At 29.8% G+C, this 15,374-nt stretch overlaps 1 protein-coding gene across 1 annotated transcript; it reads left to right on the top strand.

The window, feature by feature from the left end:
* Positions 1-2,080: 2,080 nt before the first annotated feature.
* Positions 2,081-13,465, top strand: pcdh8 (protocadherin 8). The gene is made up of 4 exons (XM_056465975.1): positions 2,081-4,405; positions 7,971-8,041; positions 10,790-10,917; positions 13,137-13,465. The coding sequence occupies exons 1-4, from the start codon at positions 2,081-2,083 to the stop codon at positions 13,463-13,465; spliced, it is 2,853 nt and encodes a 950-aa protein (XP_056321950.1).
* Positions 13,466-15,374: the final 1,909 nt, after the last annotated feature.

The raw sequence follows: 15,374 nt of genomic DNA, 5'->3' as shown, positions 1-15,374 counted from the left end.
CCATCCATCCATCCATCCATCCACTGTTTTATCCATCCATCCTTATTTCCATCCATCTATCTATCTATCTATCTATCTATCTATCTATCTATCTATCTATCTATCTATCTATCTATCTATCTATCTATCTATCTATCTATCTATCTATCTATCTATCTATCTATCTATCTATCTATCTATCCTGTCTGTCTATCCTGTCTGTCTGTCTGTCTGTCTGTCTGTCTGTCTGTCTGTCTGTCTCTCTCTCTCTCTCTCTCTCTCTCTCTCTCTCTCTCTCTCTCTATCTATCTATCTATCTATCTATTTATCTATCTATCTATCTATCTACTGTAGCTATCTAGCCATCCGTTCGTCCATCTGTCTGTCTATTTGGGCTAGTTAGTTTCTATCTATCTATCTATCTATCTATCTATCTATCTATCTATCTATCTATCTATCCGTCCGTCCGTCCGTCCGTCCGTCCGTCCATCCACTTATCCATCCATCCATCCATCCATCCATCCATCCATCCATCCATCCATCCATCCATCAATCGTTTTATCCATCCATCCTTATTTACACCCATCTATCCATTGTTTTATCTATCCATCCATCCATCCACTGTTTTATCCATCCATCCTTATTTCCATCTATCCATCCATCCATCCATCCATCCATTTACTGTAGCTATCTATTCATCCGTCCGTCTGTCTGTCTATTTGGGCTAGTTAGTTTCTTTCAATCGATCTGTCTGTCTGTCTGTCTGTCTGTCTATTTGTGCAAATTTTAATTTGACACTTTTTATTATTCTTAAATTCAATTTTAGCTTCAGATCTCAAATACATAAAGCAGTTAAACTAAATAAAGATTTTAAAATGAAAGTTTTAATGTTTTAAAGTAATTCACACTTTTAGATGCATCTACAGTGATATTAATAATTAATGCATTCATTATTTCCAGGAATATTTGATGAATAGAAAGCTCAACAAAGTCTTTAAAGTAGAAGCTTTTATAGCTTAATAAAGGTCACTTTCTGTTGATGTAATGCATCCTTTCTTAATAAAAATAATACAAATAATATAATAATAATAATAAAATAGTAAAGTTTCAGATTTACATAATTGTTTGCCTTCCTGTGAAATACTTCAAATATTTCTCAAATGGTATTTAATGGAGCTCAGACATTTTCACAGTATTTCCTATAATATTTTTTCTTCTGGAGAAAGTCTTATTTGTTTTATTTCAGCTAGAATAAAAGCAGTTTTTAATTGTTTTAAACCCATTTTAAGGTCAATATTATTAGCCCCTTTCAGCAATATTAGTTTTGGATTGTCTCCAGATGAAACCACTGTTACACAATGACTTGCCTAATTACCCTAACTTTACCCTAATTACCCTTATTAACCTAGTTAAGTCTTTAAATGTCACTTTAAGCTGAACACTATAGTATCTTGAAGAATATCTAGTCTAATATTATGTACTGTCAGCAGTCAAAATGAGTTATTAGAAATGAGTTATTAAAACTACACACTGTACAAAGTTAAAGAAATGACTTCAGCTTGTTACAGCTACACGAATGAATTAGTTTCCACTTAATTTAATACAGTTTTAGTAATGGATAAGGTGAAAAACTTTACTCTTTTAGATGGAAGTCATTTATTTAAGTTGATCCAATGAGGCTTTTCTTTAGTGTAGCTATTTGAGTGCATTAAAGCAGGAGAGCCCTCAGATGAAAGGCTCAGATTCAGTCAAGTGTGTGCAAAGCTGGTCTGGTGGTCCGGCATGAAACAATAGTGTGTTGTTTATTAGGGTCTGGTGTGAAACAGCTGTGACCCAATAGAGAGCCACAGCAGGGGCTTTGGGGAGTGCTGCGAGTCCTCATTGGTCAGCAGGCCGGCTCATTTGCATACACCATGACCTATATCTGATAGGTGGGAGCTGGAGACACCAGAATCCATCCACAGCGAGCAGAAAGACCACAACACAAGCTGAAAGAGAAGCTGGTTCTTTTTTTAAATGAAGTCTTGCTATTATTTGTGCTATTCAGGCTGAAATCAAAAGCTCGTTCTTTGATTAATTAAGTCTTGCTATTGTTTTAAACATGAAGATCTACTGGAGCTTCTTCATGGTTTTCTGCATGACTTCCAGTGTTTTTTGCACGACAACGAAATACTTTACGTTTGAAGAAGACGCACCGGGTACTGAAATCGGAAATCTTTCTGAAGACCTGAAGATAGATCCATCGGAGGATCCTGAGACGTCCTTCAAATTCATCCAGAAATCCAACTCCATCGTTGACATGAGGCAAATGGACGGCTTGCTGACAGTCGGAGAAGTTATCGATCGAGAGAAACTCTGCCAGAGATCTCCACAGTGCCTCATAACGTTCGACGTCGTGGCTTTCTCCAAGGAGAAGTTTCAACTCATCCACGTGGAGATCGAAGTTAAAGATATTAACGATCACTCGCCGCAATTCACGCGCAACGAAACGCATTTGGACATCTCAGAAGATGCTCCTCCAAACTCCAGATTTCCTCTTGACGTCGCCGTTGATCACGACGTTGGAGATAATTATATTCAAAGCTACCATATTTCACACAACAGCCACTTCGTTGTTGAAGTCAGCACTCTTGAGGATGGAGAGAAATCAGCAGAGCTTGTGTTAATCAAATCGTTAGATCGAGAAACCGAAGACTTTTATACTATCGAAGTGACTGCGACGGATGGAGGAGCGCCTCAGAAGTCAGGATCTACAACTCTTTATATTCGAGTGTTGGATTTTAATGATAACAGTCCCACATTTGAGCACAGCTCATTAAAAGTGGAGCTCGGCGAAGATTCTCCAATCGGCTCACGTGTGCTGAAAGTTCACGCTTTCGATCCTGACGCCGGCATTAATGGAGAAATCGTGTACGGATTTGTTGAAGGTTCTCCATCTGAAGTGACCCGAGTTTTCCAAATCGACCTCATTAGTGGTGAGGTGACTCTCAAAGACAATGTTGACTATGAAACCAAGAAATCCTACGAGTTACATATTCAAGCTTCAGATTTGGGCGCAAATTCTGTGTCGTCAACATGTCGAGCGATTGTTGATATTATTGATGTTAATGATAATGCGCCGGAGATTAGCATCAAACCGATGACTTCAACTAGCGACGGAGTAGCATTCATTACTGAAGCGGCAGCCGAAGAAAGTTTTGTCGCTTTAATTAGCACTTCCGATAAAGATTCGGGGCCGAATGGTTATGTTCGGACGAGTCTTGAAGGACATGAGCATTTTAAACTACAGCAAGCCTACAGCGACACGTTTATGATCATAACAACCACAACTTTAGACAGAGAATCCATCAGTGAGTACAACCTGACTGTGATTTCTGAGGATTTAGGAACGCCTCCATTTAAAACGGTCAAACATTACACAATCCGCATAACCGATGAGAACGATAATCCTCCGCTGTTCAGTAAATCAGTCTACGATGTGTCTGTGATCGAAAACAACATTCCCGGATCCTACATGACTACGGTTGTGGCACGGGATCTGGATGTCGGGAAGAACGGAAAGGTTTCCTATAGTTTAGTGGAAAGCAAAGCACCTGATGGTTCATCGATATCAACATTTGTGTCTGTCGATCCTCATTCGGGATCTTTGTATACGTTGCGATCGTTTGATTTCGAGACTCTTAAAGACGTCCAGTTCTCCGTCAAAGCCACCGATAAGGGGTTTCCTTCGTTATCTAGCACTACGCTCATTCAGATACGAGTGGTGGATGATAATGATAACTTCCCGTATTTTACCTATCCAGTTCTGCGCAATAATTCGGCTGAAATTCCCATTCCGATGAATGCTAATGCTGGTTATTTAGCGCTAAAAGTCACAGCTAAAGACGAAGACAGCGGCGTTAATAGCGAACTTCATTATCATATACTGGAAGATGAAGCGAAGCTGTTTTCTGTTGATAAACACACTGGTGAAATCATCCTGAAGCGCAAACTCACAGCATCAGGTGGAGACATCCTGCAGATTTACGTGTCTGTGGTTGACGGAGCTCGAGAACCGCTTTCTAGTAGCGCAAATATTCGGTTTATCGTGACCGATACTGGTGTTCAGGAGGATCAGATTGTGGTTTTATTGCGAGCCAAAGACGATGAGACTTTTGAGTTTGATTTGTGGAGCATCTTGGTGATCAGTTTTGCTGGAGGTTGTGTGCTGTTGCTGACTGCCATTATCATCCTCACCGTGAGCTGCACCATCAAACGCAGACGGAGGAGTTTCGGGAGAGACGCGCTTTATGGGTCGACCCCGCTTTCCAAAAACAACCCAGCAGGACCCAGCATTTACAGCGGCCCCAATGGCTTCCTCAGGAGTGAAGGAGATTCAATGCAGCCCTGTTTATATGAAGACAAGAGTCTGAGCTTTGAGGAAAAGGTGAGAGATTTTTCGTGATTTATTTATTTCGGATATGCATTGTCTTTTAATTTCAGACTCTTAAAGGGATAGTTCACCCAAAAATGTTTCAAACATAAGAAAAAATACTTTGTACAAAACTGAAAACTGGAAAATTCCATTGTAGGAAAAAAATGCTATGGAAGGCGGTGGTTACAGGTTTCCAACATTCTTCAAAATATCTTCTTTTGAGTTCAACAGAAGCATACATTTTTCATTCCTTTTATTTCAGATTCTTAAAGGCATAGTTCACCCAAAAATGGTTTCAAACACACAAAAAAAGATATTTTGAAGAATGTTGGAAATCAGTAACCATTGATTTCCTTAGTAGGAAAACAAATACAATGTAAGTCAAAGGTTACATGTTTTCAACATTTTTCTAAATATCTTCTTTTGAGTTCAACGTTGAAAAGAAATGTTTTGCTTGAATGTATTTAATTCTGACTCTTAAAGGGATAGTTCACTCCAAAATTTAAATTTACTCACTCTCAGGTGGTGTCAAACACAAAATAAGATGTTTTGAAGAATGTTGGACATCAGTAACCATTAACTTCTGTAGTAGGAAAAACAAATGCTAATAGTTGCAGGTTTTCAACATTTTAAAAAATGAATGCTAATGGTTACAGGTTTTCAACATTTTTCTAAATATCTTCTTTTGAGTTCAACGTTGAAAAGAAATGTTTTGCTTGAATGTTTTTAATTCTGACTTTTAAAGGGATAGTTCACTCTAAAATTTAAATTTACTCACTCTCAGGTGGTGTCAAACAAATGCTATGGAAGTTAATAGTTACAGTTTTCAACATTTTTCAAAATATCTTCTTTTGAGTTCAACATTGGAAAGAAACTTTTTGTCTGAATGTTTTGATGTGCATTTTAGACTCTAAAAGTGATAGTTCACCCCAAAAAACTCAATTTACTCACTATTTACTCTCTCTAATGTGGTTCCAAACCTTTATTAATTTCTTTCCTATGTTAAACACAAAAGAAGATATTTTGAAGGATGTTGGAAACCAAAAACCATTGGCATCCATAAAAACAAATAGAATGAAAGTCAATGGTTACTGGTATTCAACATTCTTCAAAATATCTTCTTTTGTCTTCAACATGAGAAATAAACTTTTTGCTTGAATGTTCTTGAAGTACATTTTTTTTCCTTTTATTTCTGACTCTTAAAGGGATACTTTACCCCAAAGTTAAAATTTACTCACTCGCAACACACACACAAAAAAGATGTTTTGAAGAATGTTGGAAACTTGTTAAAGGGATAGTTCACCCAAAAATGAAAATGTACTCATTATTTACTCACCCTCAAGCGGTCCCAAACCTTTATGAGTTTCTTTCCTATGTTGAACACAAAAGAAGATATTTTGAAGAATGTTGGAAACCGGAAACCATTGACATCTATAGCAGGAAAAACAAATACAATGTAAGTCAATGGTTACCGGTTTTCAACATTTTTCAAAATATCTTCTTTTGAGTTAAACGTTGAAAAGAAATGTTTTGCTTGAATGTATTTAATTCTGACTCTTAAAGGGATAGTTCACTCTAAAATTAAAATTTACTCACTCTAAGGTGGTGTCAAACACAAAATAAGATTTTTTGAAGAATGTTGGACATCAGTAACCATTAACTTCTGTAATAGGAAAAACAAATGCTAATAGTTGCAGGTTTTCAACATTTTAAAAAATGAATGCTAATGGTTACAGGTTTTCAACATTTTTCTAAATATCTTCTTTTGAGTTCAACGTTGAAAAGAAATGTTTTGTTTGAATGTTTTTAATTCTGACTCTTAAAGGGATAGTTCACTCTAAAATTAAAATTTACTCACTCTAAGGTGGTGTCAAACACAAAATAAGATGTTTTGAAGAATGTTGGACATCAGTAACCATTAACTTCTGTAGTAAGAAAAACAAATGCTAATAGTTACAGGTTTTCAACATTTTAAAAAATGAATGCTAATGGTTACAGGTTTTCAACATTTTTCTAAATATCTTCTTTTGAGTTCAACGCTGAAAAGAAATGTTTTGCTTGAATGTTTTTAATTCTGACTCTTAAAAGGATAGTTCACTCTAAAATTTAAATTTACTCACTCTCAGGTGGTGTCAAACACACAAAATAGGATGTTTTGAAGAACCATTGACTTCTGTAGTAGGAAAAACAAATGCTATGGAAGTTAATAGTTACAGTTTTCAACATTTTTCAAAATATCTTCTTTTGAGTTGGAACATTGGAAGGAGACTTTTTGCCTGAATGTTTTGATGTGCATTTTTAATTCCTCTTATTTTAGACTCTAAAAGGGATAGTTCACCCCAAAATATACTATTTACTCACTATTTACTCTCCCTCACGTGGTTCCAAACCTTCATTAATTTCTTTCCTATGTTAAACACAAAAGAAGATATTTTGAAGGATGTTGGAAACCAAAAACCATTGGCATCCATAAAAACAAATAGAATGAAAGTCAATGGTTACTGGTATTCAACATTCTTCAAAATATCTTCTTTTGTGTTCAACATGGGAAACAAACTTTTCACTTTAATGTTTTTGAAGTACATTTTTCTTTCCTTTTATTTCTGACTCTTAAAGGGATACTTTACCCCAAAGTTAAAATTTACTCACTTGCAAGTGGTGTCAAAGACACAAAAAAAGATGTTTTGAAGAATGTTGGAAACTTGTTAAAGGGATAGTTCACCCAAAAATGAAAATGTACTCATTATTTACTCACCCTCAAGCGGTCCCAAACCTTTATGAGTTTCTTTCCTATGTTGAACACAAAAGAAGATATTTTGAAGAATGTTGGAAACCGGAAACCATTGACATCTATAGCAGGAAAAACAAATACAATGTAAGTCAATGGTTACCGGTTTTCAACATTTTTCAAAATATCTTCTTTTTTCAGCAGACACTTTTTGATTGAAAGATTTGATGTACATATTTAATTCATTTTATTTCAGACTCTTAAAGTGATATCTCATCTAAAAATGAAACAAACACAAAAAAGAAAGGGATAGTTCACCCAAAGATTTAAATGTTCTCACTCGCAAGTGGTTTCAAACACACTAAAAAGATATTTTGAAGAAAGCTGAAAACCGGTAACCATTGACTTCTATTGTAGGAAAAACAAAAACTAATGAAGTCAATAGTCAACAGGTTTTCAGCATTTTTCAAAATGTCTTATTTTCTGTTCAGAAGAAGGAAGAAACTTTTTGCTGGAGGGCTTTGCTGTACATATTAAATACATTTTATTTCAGACTCTTAAACCGATATCTCACCATAAAATCTACATTTATCCACTATTTACTGATTCTCAAGTGGTTTCAAGCACAGGAAAAAAGATATTTTGACGAAAGCTGAAAACCGGTAACTATTGACTTCTATAGTAGGAAAAACAAATACAATGGAAGTCAATGGTTACCAGTTTTCAACATTTTTCTAAATATCTTTTTTCTTTCCATAATGTAAGATCATTTTAAAGCATTATAATTAATTTCTTGATCCATTATTGATTCTGTCAGTGTATTAACTGTGAGCTTTTGTTTGTATACAGCTGTTCCTGCCATGCAAACCTTTTGAACAGACATTTTTATGGCAAGATGAAAAATACTGTCTGCAGAGAAGGTACGTTCATTATTATTATTATTATTATTATTATTATTATTTCTATTATTATTATTATCATTATTATTATTATTATTATTATTATTATTATTATTTTAATAGCATGATTGAATATTTTATAATGCTATGCATAGGCTATACAGTGTGGACCAAACATGTAAGATTAGAGAAAATTATTTTTATTTAGTTTTTTTTCTGATTATTATTATTAAAACTAAAATATTTTCATTGAATTATTTGATTATTTGACTAGTTTTATTATTATTATTATTATTATTAATCATAATAAATAAACAAATTTGATAATTTACATATCATTTTAGTTGATAATTTAGTCGATTTTGGTTAATTTAAAATGTTATTTACTCAAATTTTATACTAAATATATATCTTTTATGATTATTATTAAAACTATTTTAATTGTTTAAAATTATTTTTAATTATTTGATTTTGATTTAACTAGTTTATCATTATTAATAATGATAGTAATAATAAACTAATAAAATAATTGTATAATTTACATAACATTTTAGTTGATAATTTAGTCGATTTTGGTTCATTTAAAATGTTAATTATTTACTTACATTTTATGCAAAATATATATTTATTTTATTATTATTATTAAAACTAGTTTAATTGTTTTCAATTATTTTCATTGAATTATTTGATTTTGATTTGACTAGTTTTATTATTATTATTATTAATCATAATAAATAAATTTGATAATTTACATATCATTTTAGTTGATAATTTAGTCGATTTTGGTTAATTTAAAATGTTATTTACTCAAATTTTATACTAAATATATATCTTTTATTATTATTATTATTGTTATTATTAAAACTATTTTAATTATTTAAAATTATTTTGAATTATTTGATTTTGATTTAACTAGTTTTATTATTATTCATAATAATATTAATAATAATAAACTAATAAAATAATTATATAATTGACATAACATTTAAAATGATAATCTAGTCGATTTTGGTTCATTTAAAATGTTAATTATTTACTTACATTTTATGCAAAATATATATTTATTTTATTATTATTATTAAAACTAGTTTAATTGTTTTAAATTATTTTCATTGAATTATTTGATTTTGATATGACTAGTTTTATTATTATTATTATTATTAATCATAATAAATAAACAAATAAACAAATTTGATAATTTTTCATATCATTTTAGTTGATAATTTAGTCGATTTTGGTTAATTTAAAATGTTATTTACTCAAATTTTATGCTAAATATATATCTTTTATGATTATTATTAAAACTATTTTAATTATTTAAAATTATTTTGAATTATTTGATTTTGATTTAACTAGTTTATTATTATTAATAATGATAGTAATAATAAACTAATAAAATAATTGTATAATTTACATAACATTTTAATTGATAATTTAGTCGATTTTGGTTCATTTAAAATGTTAATTATTTACTTACATTTTATGCAAAATATTTATTTATTTTATTATTATTATTAAAACTAGTTTAATTGTTTTCAATTATTTTCATTGAATTATTTGATTTTGATTTGACTAGTTTTATTATTATTATTATTATTAATCATAATAAATAAACAAATAAACAAATTTGATAATTTTCATATAATTTTAGTTGATAATTTAGTCGATTTTGGTTAATTTAAAATGTTATTTACTCAAATTTTATGCTAAATATATATATTTTATTATTATTATTATTATTATTATTAAAACTATTTTAATTATTTAAAATTATTTTGCATTATCTTTTATTTTATTTTGATTTAACTAGTTTATTATTATTATTATTATTATTATTATTAATATTATTAATAATAATGATAGTAATAATAAGCAAATAAAATAATTGTATAATTTACATAACATTTTAATTGATAATTTAGTTGATTTTGGTTCATTTAAAATGTTAATTATTTACTTACATTTTATGCAAAATATTTATTTATTTTATTATTATTATTAAAACTAGTTTAATTGTTTTCAATTATTTTCATTGAATTATTTGATTTTGATTTGACTAGTTTTATTATTTATAATAATAAATGGCGTCACGGTGGTGCAGTAGGTAGCACAATCGCCTCACAGTAAGAAGGTTGCAGGTTCATTCCGCTGTGGTGACCCCTGATTAATAAAGGGACAAAGCCAAAAATAAAATGAATGAATAAATAATAATAATAATAATAATAATAATAAACAAATAAAATAATTGTATAATTTCTGTAACATTTTAGTTGATAATCTAGTCGATTTTGGTTCATTTAAAATGTTAATTATTTACTTATATTTTATGCAAAATATTTATTTTATTATCATCATTAATAATAATAATAATAAAATAATAATACAATATTTGTTTTTATTTTTAATTATTTAAAGTTAAATCTTCAGCCTAATACTTTAGCTGCTTCTGCTTCAATGTAAATAGTTTTCTAAAATGTTATTGCTTTTATTAATCACAGGAAATCCCCTATACATCTCTGTTTATTTTTGGTTAGATTAAAATCTTCTTAGCTCTACAGTTTTGCCGCTACAGCTGACATACAGTTGGTCATAAATAATAAATACAAACTTTGAACACACTCATTTGTCAGGGTTTATTCTCCGTTTTGCCGCTGGTCATGATCCACATGTGATGCTGGCGTATTATTCATGTGCCAGTGGATATAGTATTTAGCGATGGAGAATATCAATAATCAGATGTGTGTCTGACAGAAGTGATTGTATCTGCAGCGGCACCACAGATCAGCTGAGCGTGAAGGACAGCGGGAAAGGAGACAGTGATTTCAACGACAGTGACTCTGACTCCAGTGGAGGAGCTCAGAAACCTGGACTGACCACCTTCCAGCCTCTGGCCAGAGGTGAGGAAACGCACACATGCACACACTCACTCACACACACACACACATACAATAAATGACAACCGGCTTACTTATTCGCGCTCCTGCTAAATGTGTATTTTTTTCTAATATTCTAAGTGCTGTTTAACAGAGCAAGGACAGGACATTAGTTTCTGCCAAAAGTGAAAAATCCCTCCCACTCAAATTGTCCTCAGTGTCTGTGTAAGAAAATGACAAATTATATGTGATTTATTTTATTTTATTTACTTAATTTTGATTTATTTTAATTTAATTAATTTTATTTTGATTTATTTTATTTTGATTTATTTTATTTTTGATTTACTTTATTTTTATTTACTTAATTTTATTTTGATTTATTTTATTTTGATTTATTTTATTTTTGATTTACTTTATTTTTATTTACTTAATTTTATTTTGATTTATTTTAATTTAATTAATTTTATTTTGATTTATTTTATTTTGATTTATTTTATTTTTGATTTACTTTATTTTTATTTACTTAATTTTATTTTGATTTATTTTAATTTAATTAATTTTATTTTGATTTATTTTATTTTGATTTATTTTATTTTTGATTTACTTTATTTTTATTTACTTAATTTTATTTTGATTTATTTTATTTTAATTAATTTTATTTTGATTTATTTTATTTTGCTTTACTTTATTTTATTTTGATTTATTTTATATTATTTTGATTTATTTAATTTTGATTTATTTTATTTTTATTGATTTTATTTTGATTTACTTTTATTTTGATTTTATTTTAATTTGATTTATTTTATTTTGATTTACTTTATTTTATTTTTATTGATTTTATTTTAATTTGATTTATTTTATTTTGATTTACTTTATTTTATTTTTATTGATTTTATTTTAATTTGATTTATTTTATTTTGATTTACTTTATTTTATTTTGATTTACTTTGTTTTATGTATTTTATTTTATTCAGATTTATTTTATTTTGATGTATTTTATATTATTTTGATTTATTTAATTGATTTATTTTATATTCATCTATTTTATTTTGATTTATTTTATTTAGATTTTTAATTTTTTTTAGATTTATTTTATTTTGATTTACTTAATTTGATCTGCATGAGGAAAATATTTAGCTTTTTTTAAACTGTAGTGAATTTGATTTATTTTTAATTTTAAATAATTTAATTTAATTCATTTTAATTTTAGTTTTTTTTATTTTATAAACAATATTTTTATTCTAGTTTACACATATTTTCTTATTTTTTTATTTTTGTACTTTCCTAGCAAAAATCCTTCCAACCCAATTTTCTTCGGTCTTTGCATACACATCTGTCATACACTGTAAAGAGTGCTATAGAAATAAAGATTAATTGAAAATGAAATTATTGTTTGTATTTATAGAGTTGAAGTCAGAATTATTAGCCCCCCTGTATATATTGCTGAAGAAGATTATTTTAACACATTTCTAATCATAATAGTTTTAATAACTCATCTCTAATAACTGATACTGTAACTGGTAATTAGGCAAGTCATTGTATAACAGTGGTTTGTTCTGGAGACAATCTAAAACTAATATTGCTGAAGGGGGCTAATACAGGGTGTCCATGGGGTCTTAAAAAGTATTAAAAGTTGATAAATCAATTTAGAGAAATTTAAGGCCCTTAAAAACTATTAAAGTCTTTTAAAAACGTTTGCAAGGTATTCAATTTTATATAATTTTGATTATGCAATGTATGGTTGTATGCTAAAGTTTGCCTGAATTAAATCTGCAAATATCAGGATGCTGTATAGTTTATGAAATCAATAAAATCCTGCTAGATTTGACATCATGCTGCTTTGTTTACCGCAGTAACCACACAAAAAAACATAATATCTGCAATTCTATAGGCGCAAACCTGCTGAATCAGCTAGGGTTAATAGATTTTTATTCAGTATGTAAATAATGTTTTAGTCTTAAAAAAGGTCTCAAAAGGTATTGAATTTCACTCTCTGATTCCTGCATATACTCTGTAATAATATTGACCTTAAAATGGTTTTAAAAAATTAAAAACTGCTTTTATTTTAGCCGAAATAAAACAAATAAGACTTTCTCCAGAAGAAAAAATATTATAGGAAATACTGTGAAAAATTCCTTGCTCTGATAAACATCATTTGGCAAATAATTGAAAAAGACACAGGAGTGTGAGTAATTTTGACTCCAACTGTATATTCACCGTCCCTGGTGTCTTCTCTCTTCAAGGCTCCTTCTGCAGCTCCTCTGACTGGAAAGTCAAACCCTGTGTCATTCAGACCCGAAACCTCCACGCTCCCCCTGGCAGCTCCTACACCCTGGGCTTCAGCCGCACGCCGCTCTACAACCACACCCACTGCAGCTCTCACTTGTGGAGAGATGGAGTCGGCGGAACCCTGAACACACAGAGGCCCCTTCAGACCTTCCGGAGTGGGACCCTGCCCTCATACAGAGCCCATCAGATGCGCAGAGCCGTGATGGAGATCCAGGAGCAGAACGAAGATCTGCAGGACACGCTCATGATCAACGCTGCCGCAGAGGTCGCCACCACATTTTAAATACCATTGTTTGTTACACTGTAAAAAAGAACTGTCAAATTTACGCTTAAAAAGGCAGCTGTGTTTGGTTTACCGTAAATAATACGGTAAAAATGTCAATTTGTTGTTATTTATTTAATGACGGTAAATTAGCGTATTTCATAGCTATAATGTTATAATTTATAGTGTTACAGTATACGCCAATGTTTGGAGGTATTAACATCTACACAACGTATGAAAACGTTATGAAAAAAACAGCAACTGTGATTGGTTTAAAGTTAAAAATATGATAGAAATGTCAAATAAATTGTTAAATTATGGTAAATTACCATATTTCATTCCTTTATAGTCATACTCCAATGTTTTGAAGTAAAAAAAATTGTTTTATAGTTAAAAAAAACGACAGCTGTGGTTGGTTTGCTGTTAAAAATATGATAGGAATGTAAAATAAATTGTTAAAAAATCACTGTAAATTACCGTATTTCATAAATTTATTGTCATAAATCAATTTTTAGAAGTATAAAACATCGTTTTTACTGTTAAAAATGGCAGATAGGGTTCATTTACCATTGAAAATACGATAGGAATGTAAAAGAAATTGTTTAAAAATTACAGTAAATTATCGTATTTCATTAATTTATAGTCATAAATCAATTTTTAGAAGTATAAAACATCCGTTTTTACTGTTAAAAATGGCAGCTGTGGTTGGTTTACCATTGAAAATACGATAGGAATGTAAAAGAAATTGTTTAAAAATTACAGTAAATTATCGTATTTCATTAATTTATAGTCATACACCAATGTTTCATAGTAAAAAAAAAAAGTTTTCTACTGTAAAAAAAGGCAACTGTGGTTGGTTTACCATTAAAAATACGGTAGGAATCCAAAATAAATTGTTAAAAGCATTATGGTAAATTACTGTATTTCATTCATTTAAATTACCGTATTATTTAGTTTTGAAATACTAACATTTACACAAAGGAGAAAAGTACAATTTAGGTTAAAAAAATTGCAACTGTGATTGGTTTACTGTTAAAAAATACGATAGGAATGTAAAAGAAAATTGTTAAAAAACATTACGGTATCTACACAACGTAGCTTTAATTAACACTGAGGCAGAGGTCGCCACTACATTTTAATTATTTGTTACACCTTAAAAATAAATTTGATAAAATGGCAGCTGTGGTTTGTTTACCTATAAAAATAGGGTAAGATGGTCAAATAAATAAATAAGGTACCATATTTCATTAATCTATAGTGTTATACACTGATGTTTGGAAGTACACCTACACAAAACGTAGCTTTCCTTCACAGACAAAAACACAACTATTAGCATGTGGAGATAAGAGTCATAAATATTTATTGTAAATGTCTGTATATTTTGTATATTTTTTAAATTAAACAGTCTTTTTCTACCACCAATGTAGTTTGTTGAGTTGTAGTAGTTTGTTAAACCAATGTTTTTTTTATTTATTTAGTAAACAATAATTAAGTGAAATAGTTAAGGAGATGCACTAAAGAAAAGTATTTTCTTTCTGAATATTTTCTAAAAAATAATGCTATTTTATTTATTAAACATGTAAGATGGGTCAGAAAAAACAACAACTTGTTTTCCCCATGTAAAAACAAGTTATTATTTAGCTATAATCTATTATAAATATAAAGATTTTTTGTTCTTCAGAAAACAAGACTTAAAATCTTAAAAATAAATTTACAGTAAGTTACTGGCAATTTTGGTCCCCAATTTGGTTGCAAAATACACCTGCAGTAACTTACTGGCAATTTTGGTCGCCAGTTGGGTTGCAAAATAAATTTACAGCAACTTACTGGCAATTTTGGTAGCCAGTTTGGTCGCAAATTAAATTTACAGTAGCTTACTGCCAATTTTGGTCGCCAGTTTGGTTACAAAATAAATTTACAGTAACTTACT

Source organism: Danio aesculapii, chromosome 9, assembly GCF_903798145.1.
Source record: "Danio aesculapii chromosome 9, fDanAes4.1, whole genome shotgun sequence".
NCBI classification, from domain to species: domain Eukaryota; kingdom Metazoa; phylum Chordata; class Actinopteri; order Cypriniformes; family Danionidae; genus Danio; species Danio aesculapii.
Note: the sequence above shows the minus strand (reverse complement) of the source record. Positions and strands in the feature narration are given on the sequence as shown.

Coding starts and splice junctions, on each gene's coding strand:
- pcdh8 (XM_056465975.1), top strand. CDS start 2,081: ATGAAGATCTACTGGAGCTTCTTCATGGTTTTCTGCATGACTTCCAGT. Junction 4,406..7,970: donor GTCTGAGCTTTGAGGAAAAG/GTGAGAGATTTT, acceptor GTTTGTATACAG/CTGTTCCTGCCATGCAAACC. Junction 8,042..10,789: donor AAATACTGTCTGCAGAGAAG/GTACGTTCATTA, acceptor TTGTATCTGCAG/CGGCACCACAGATCAGCTGA.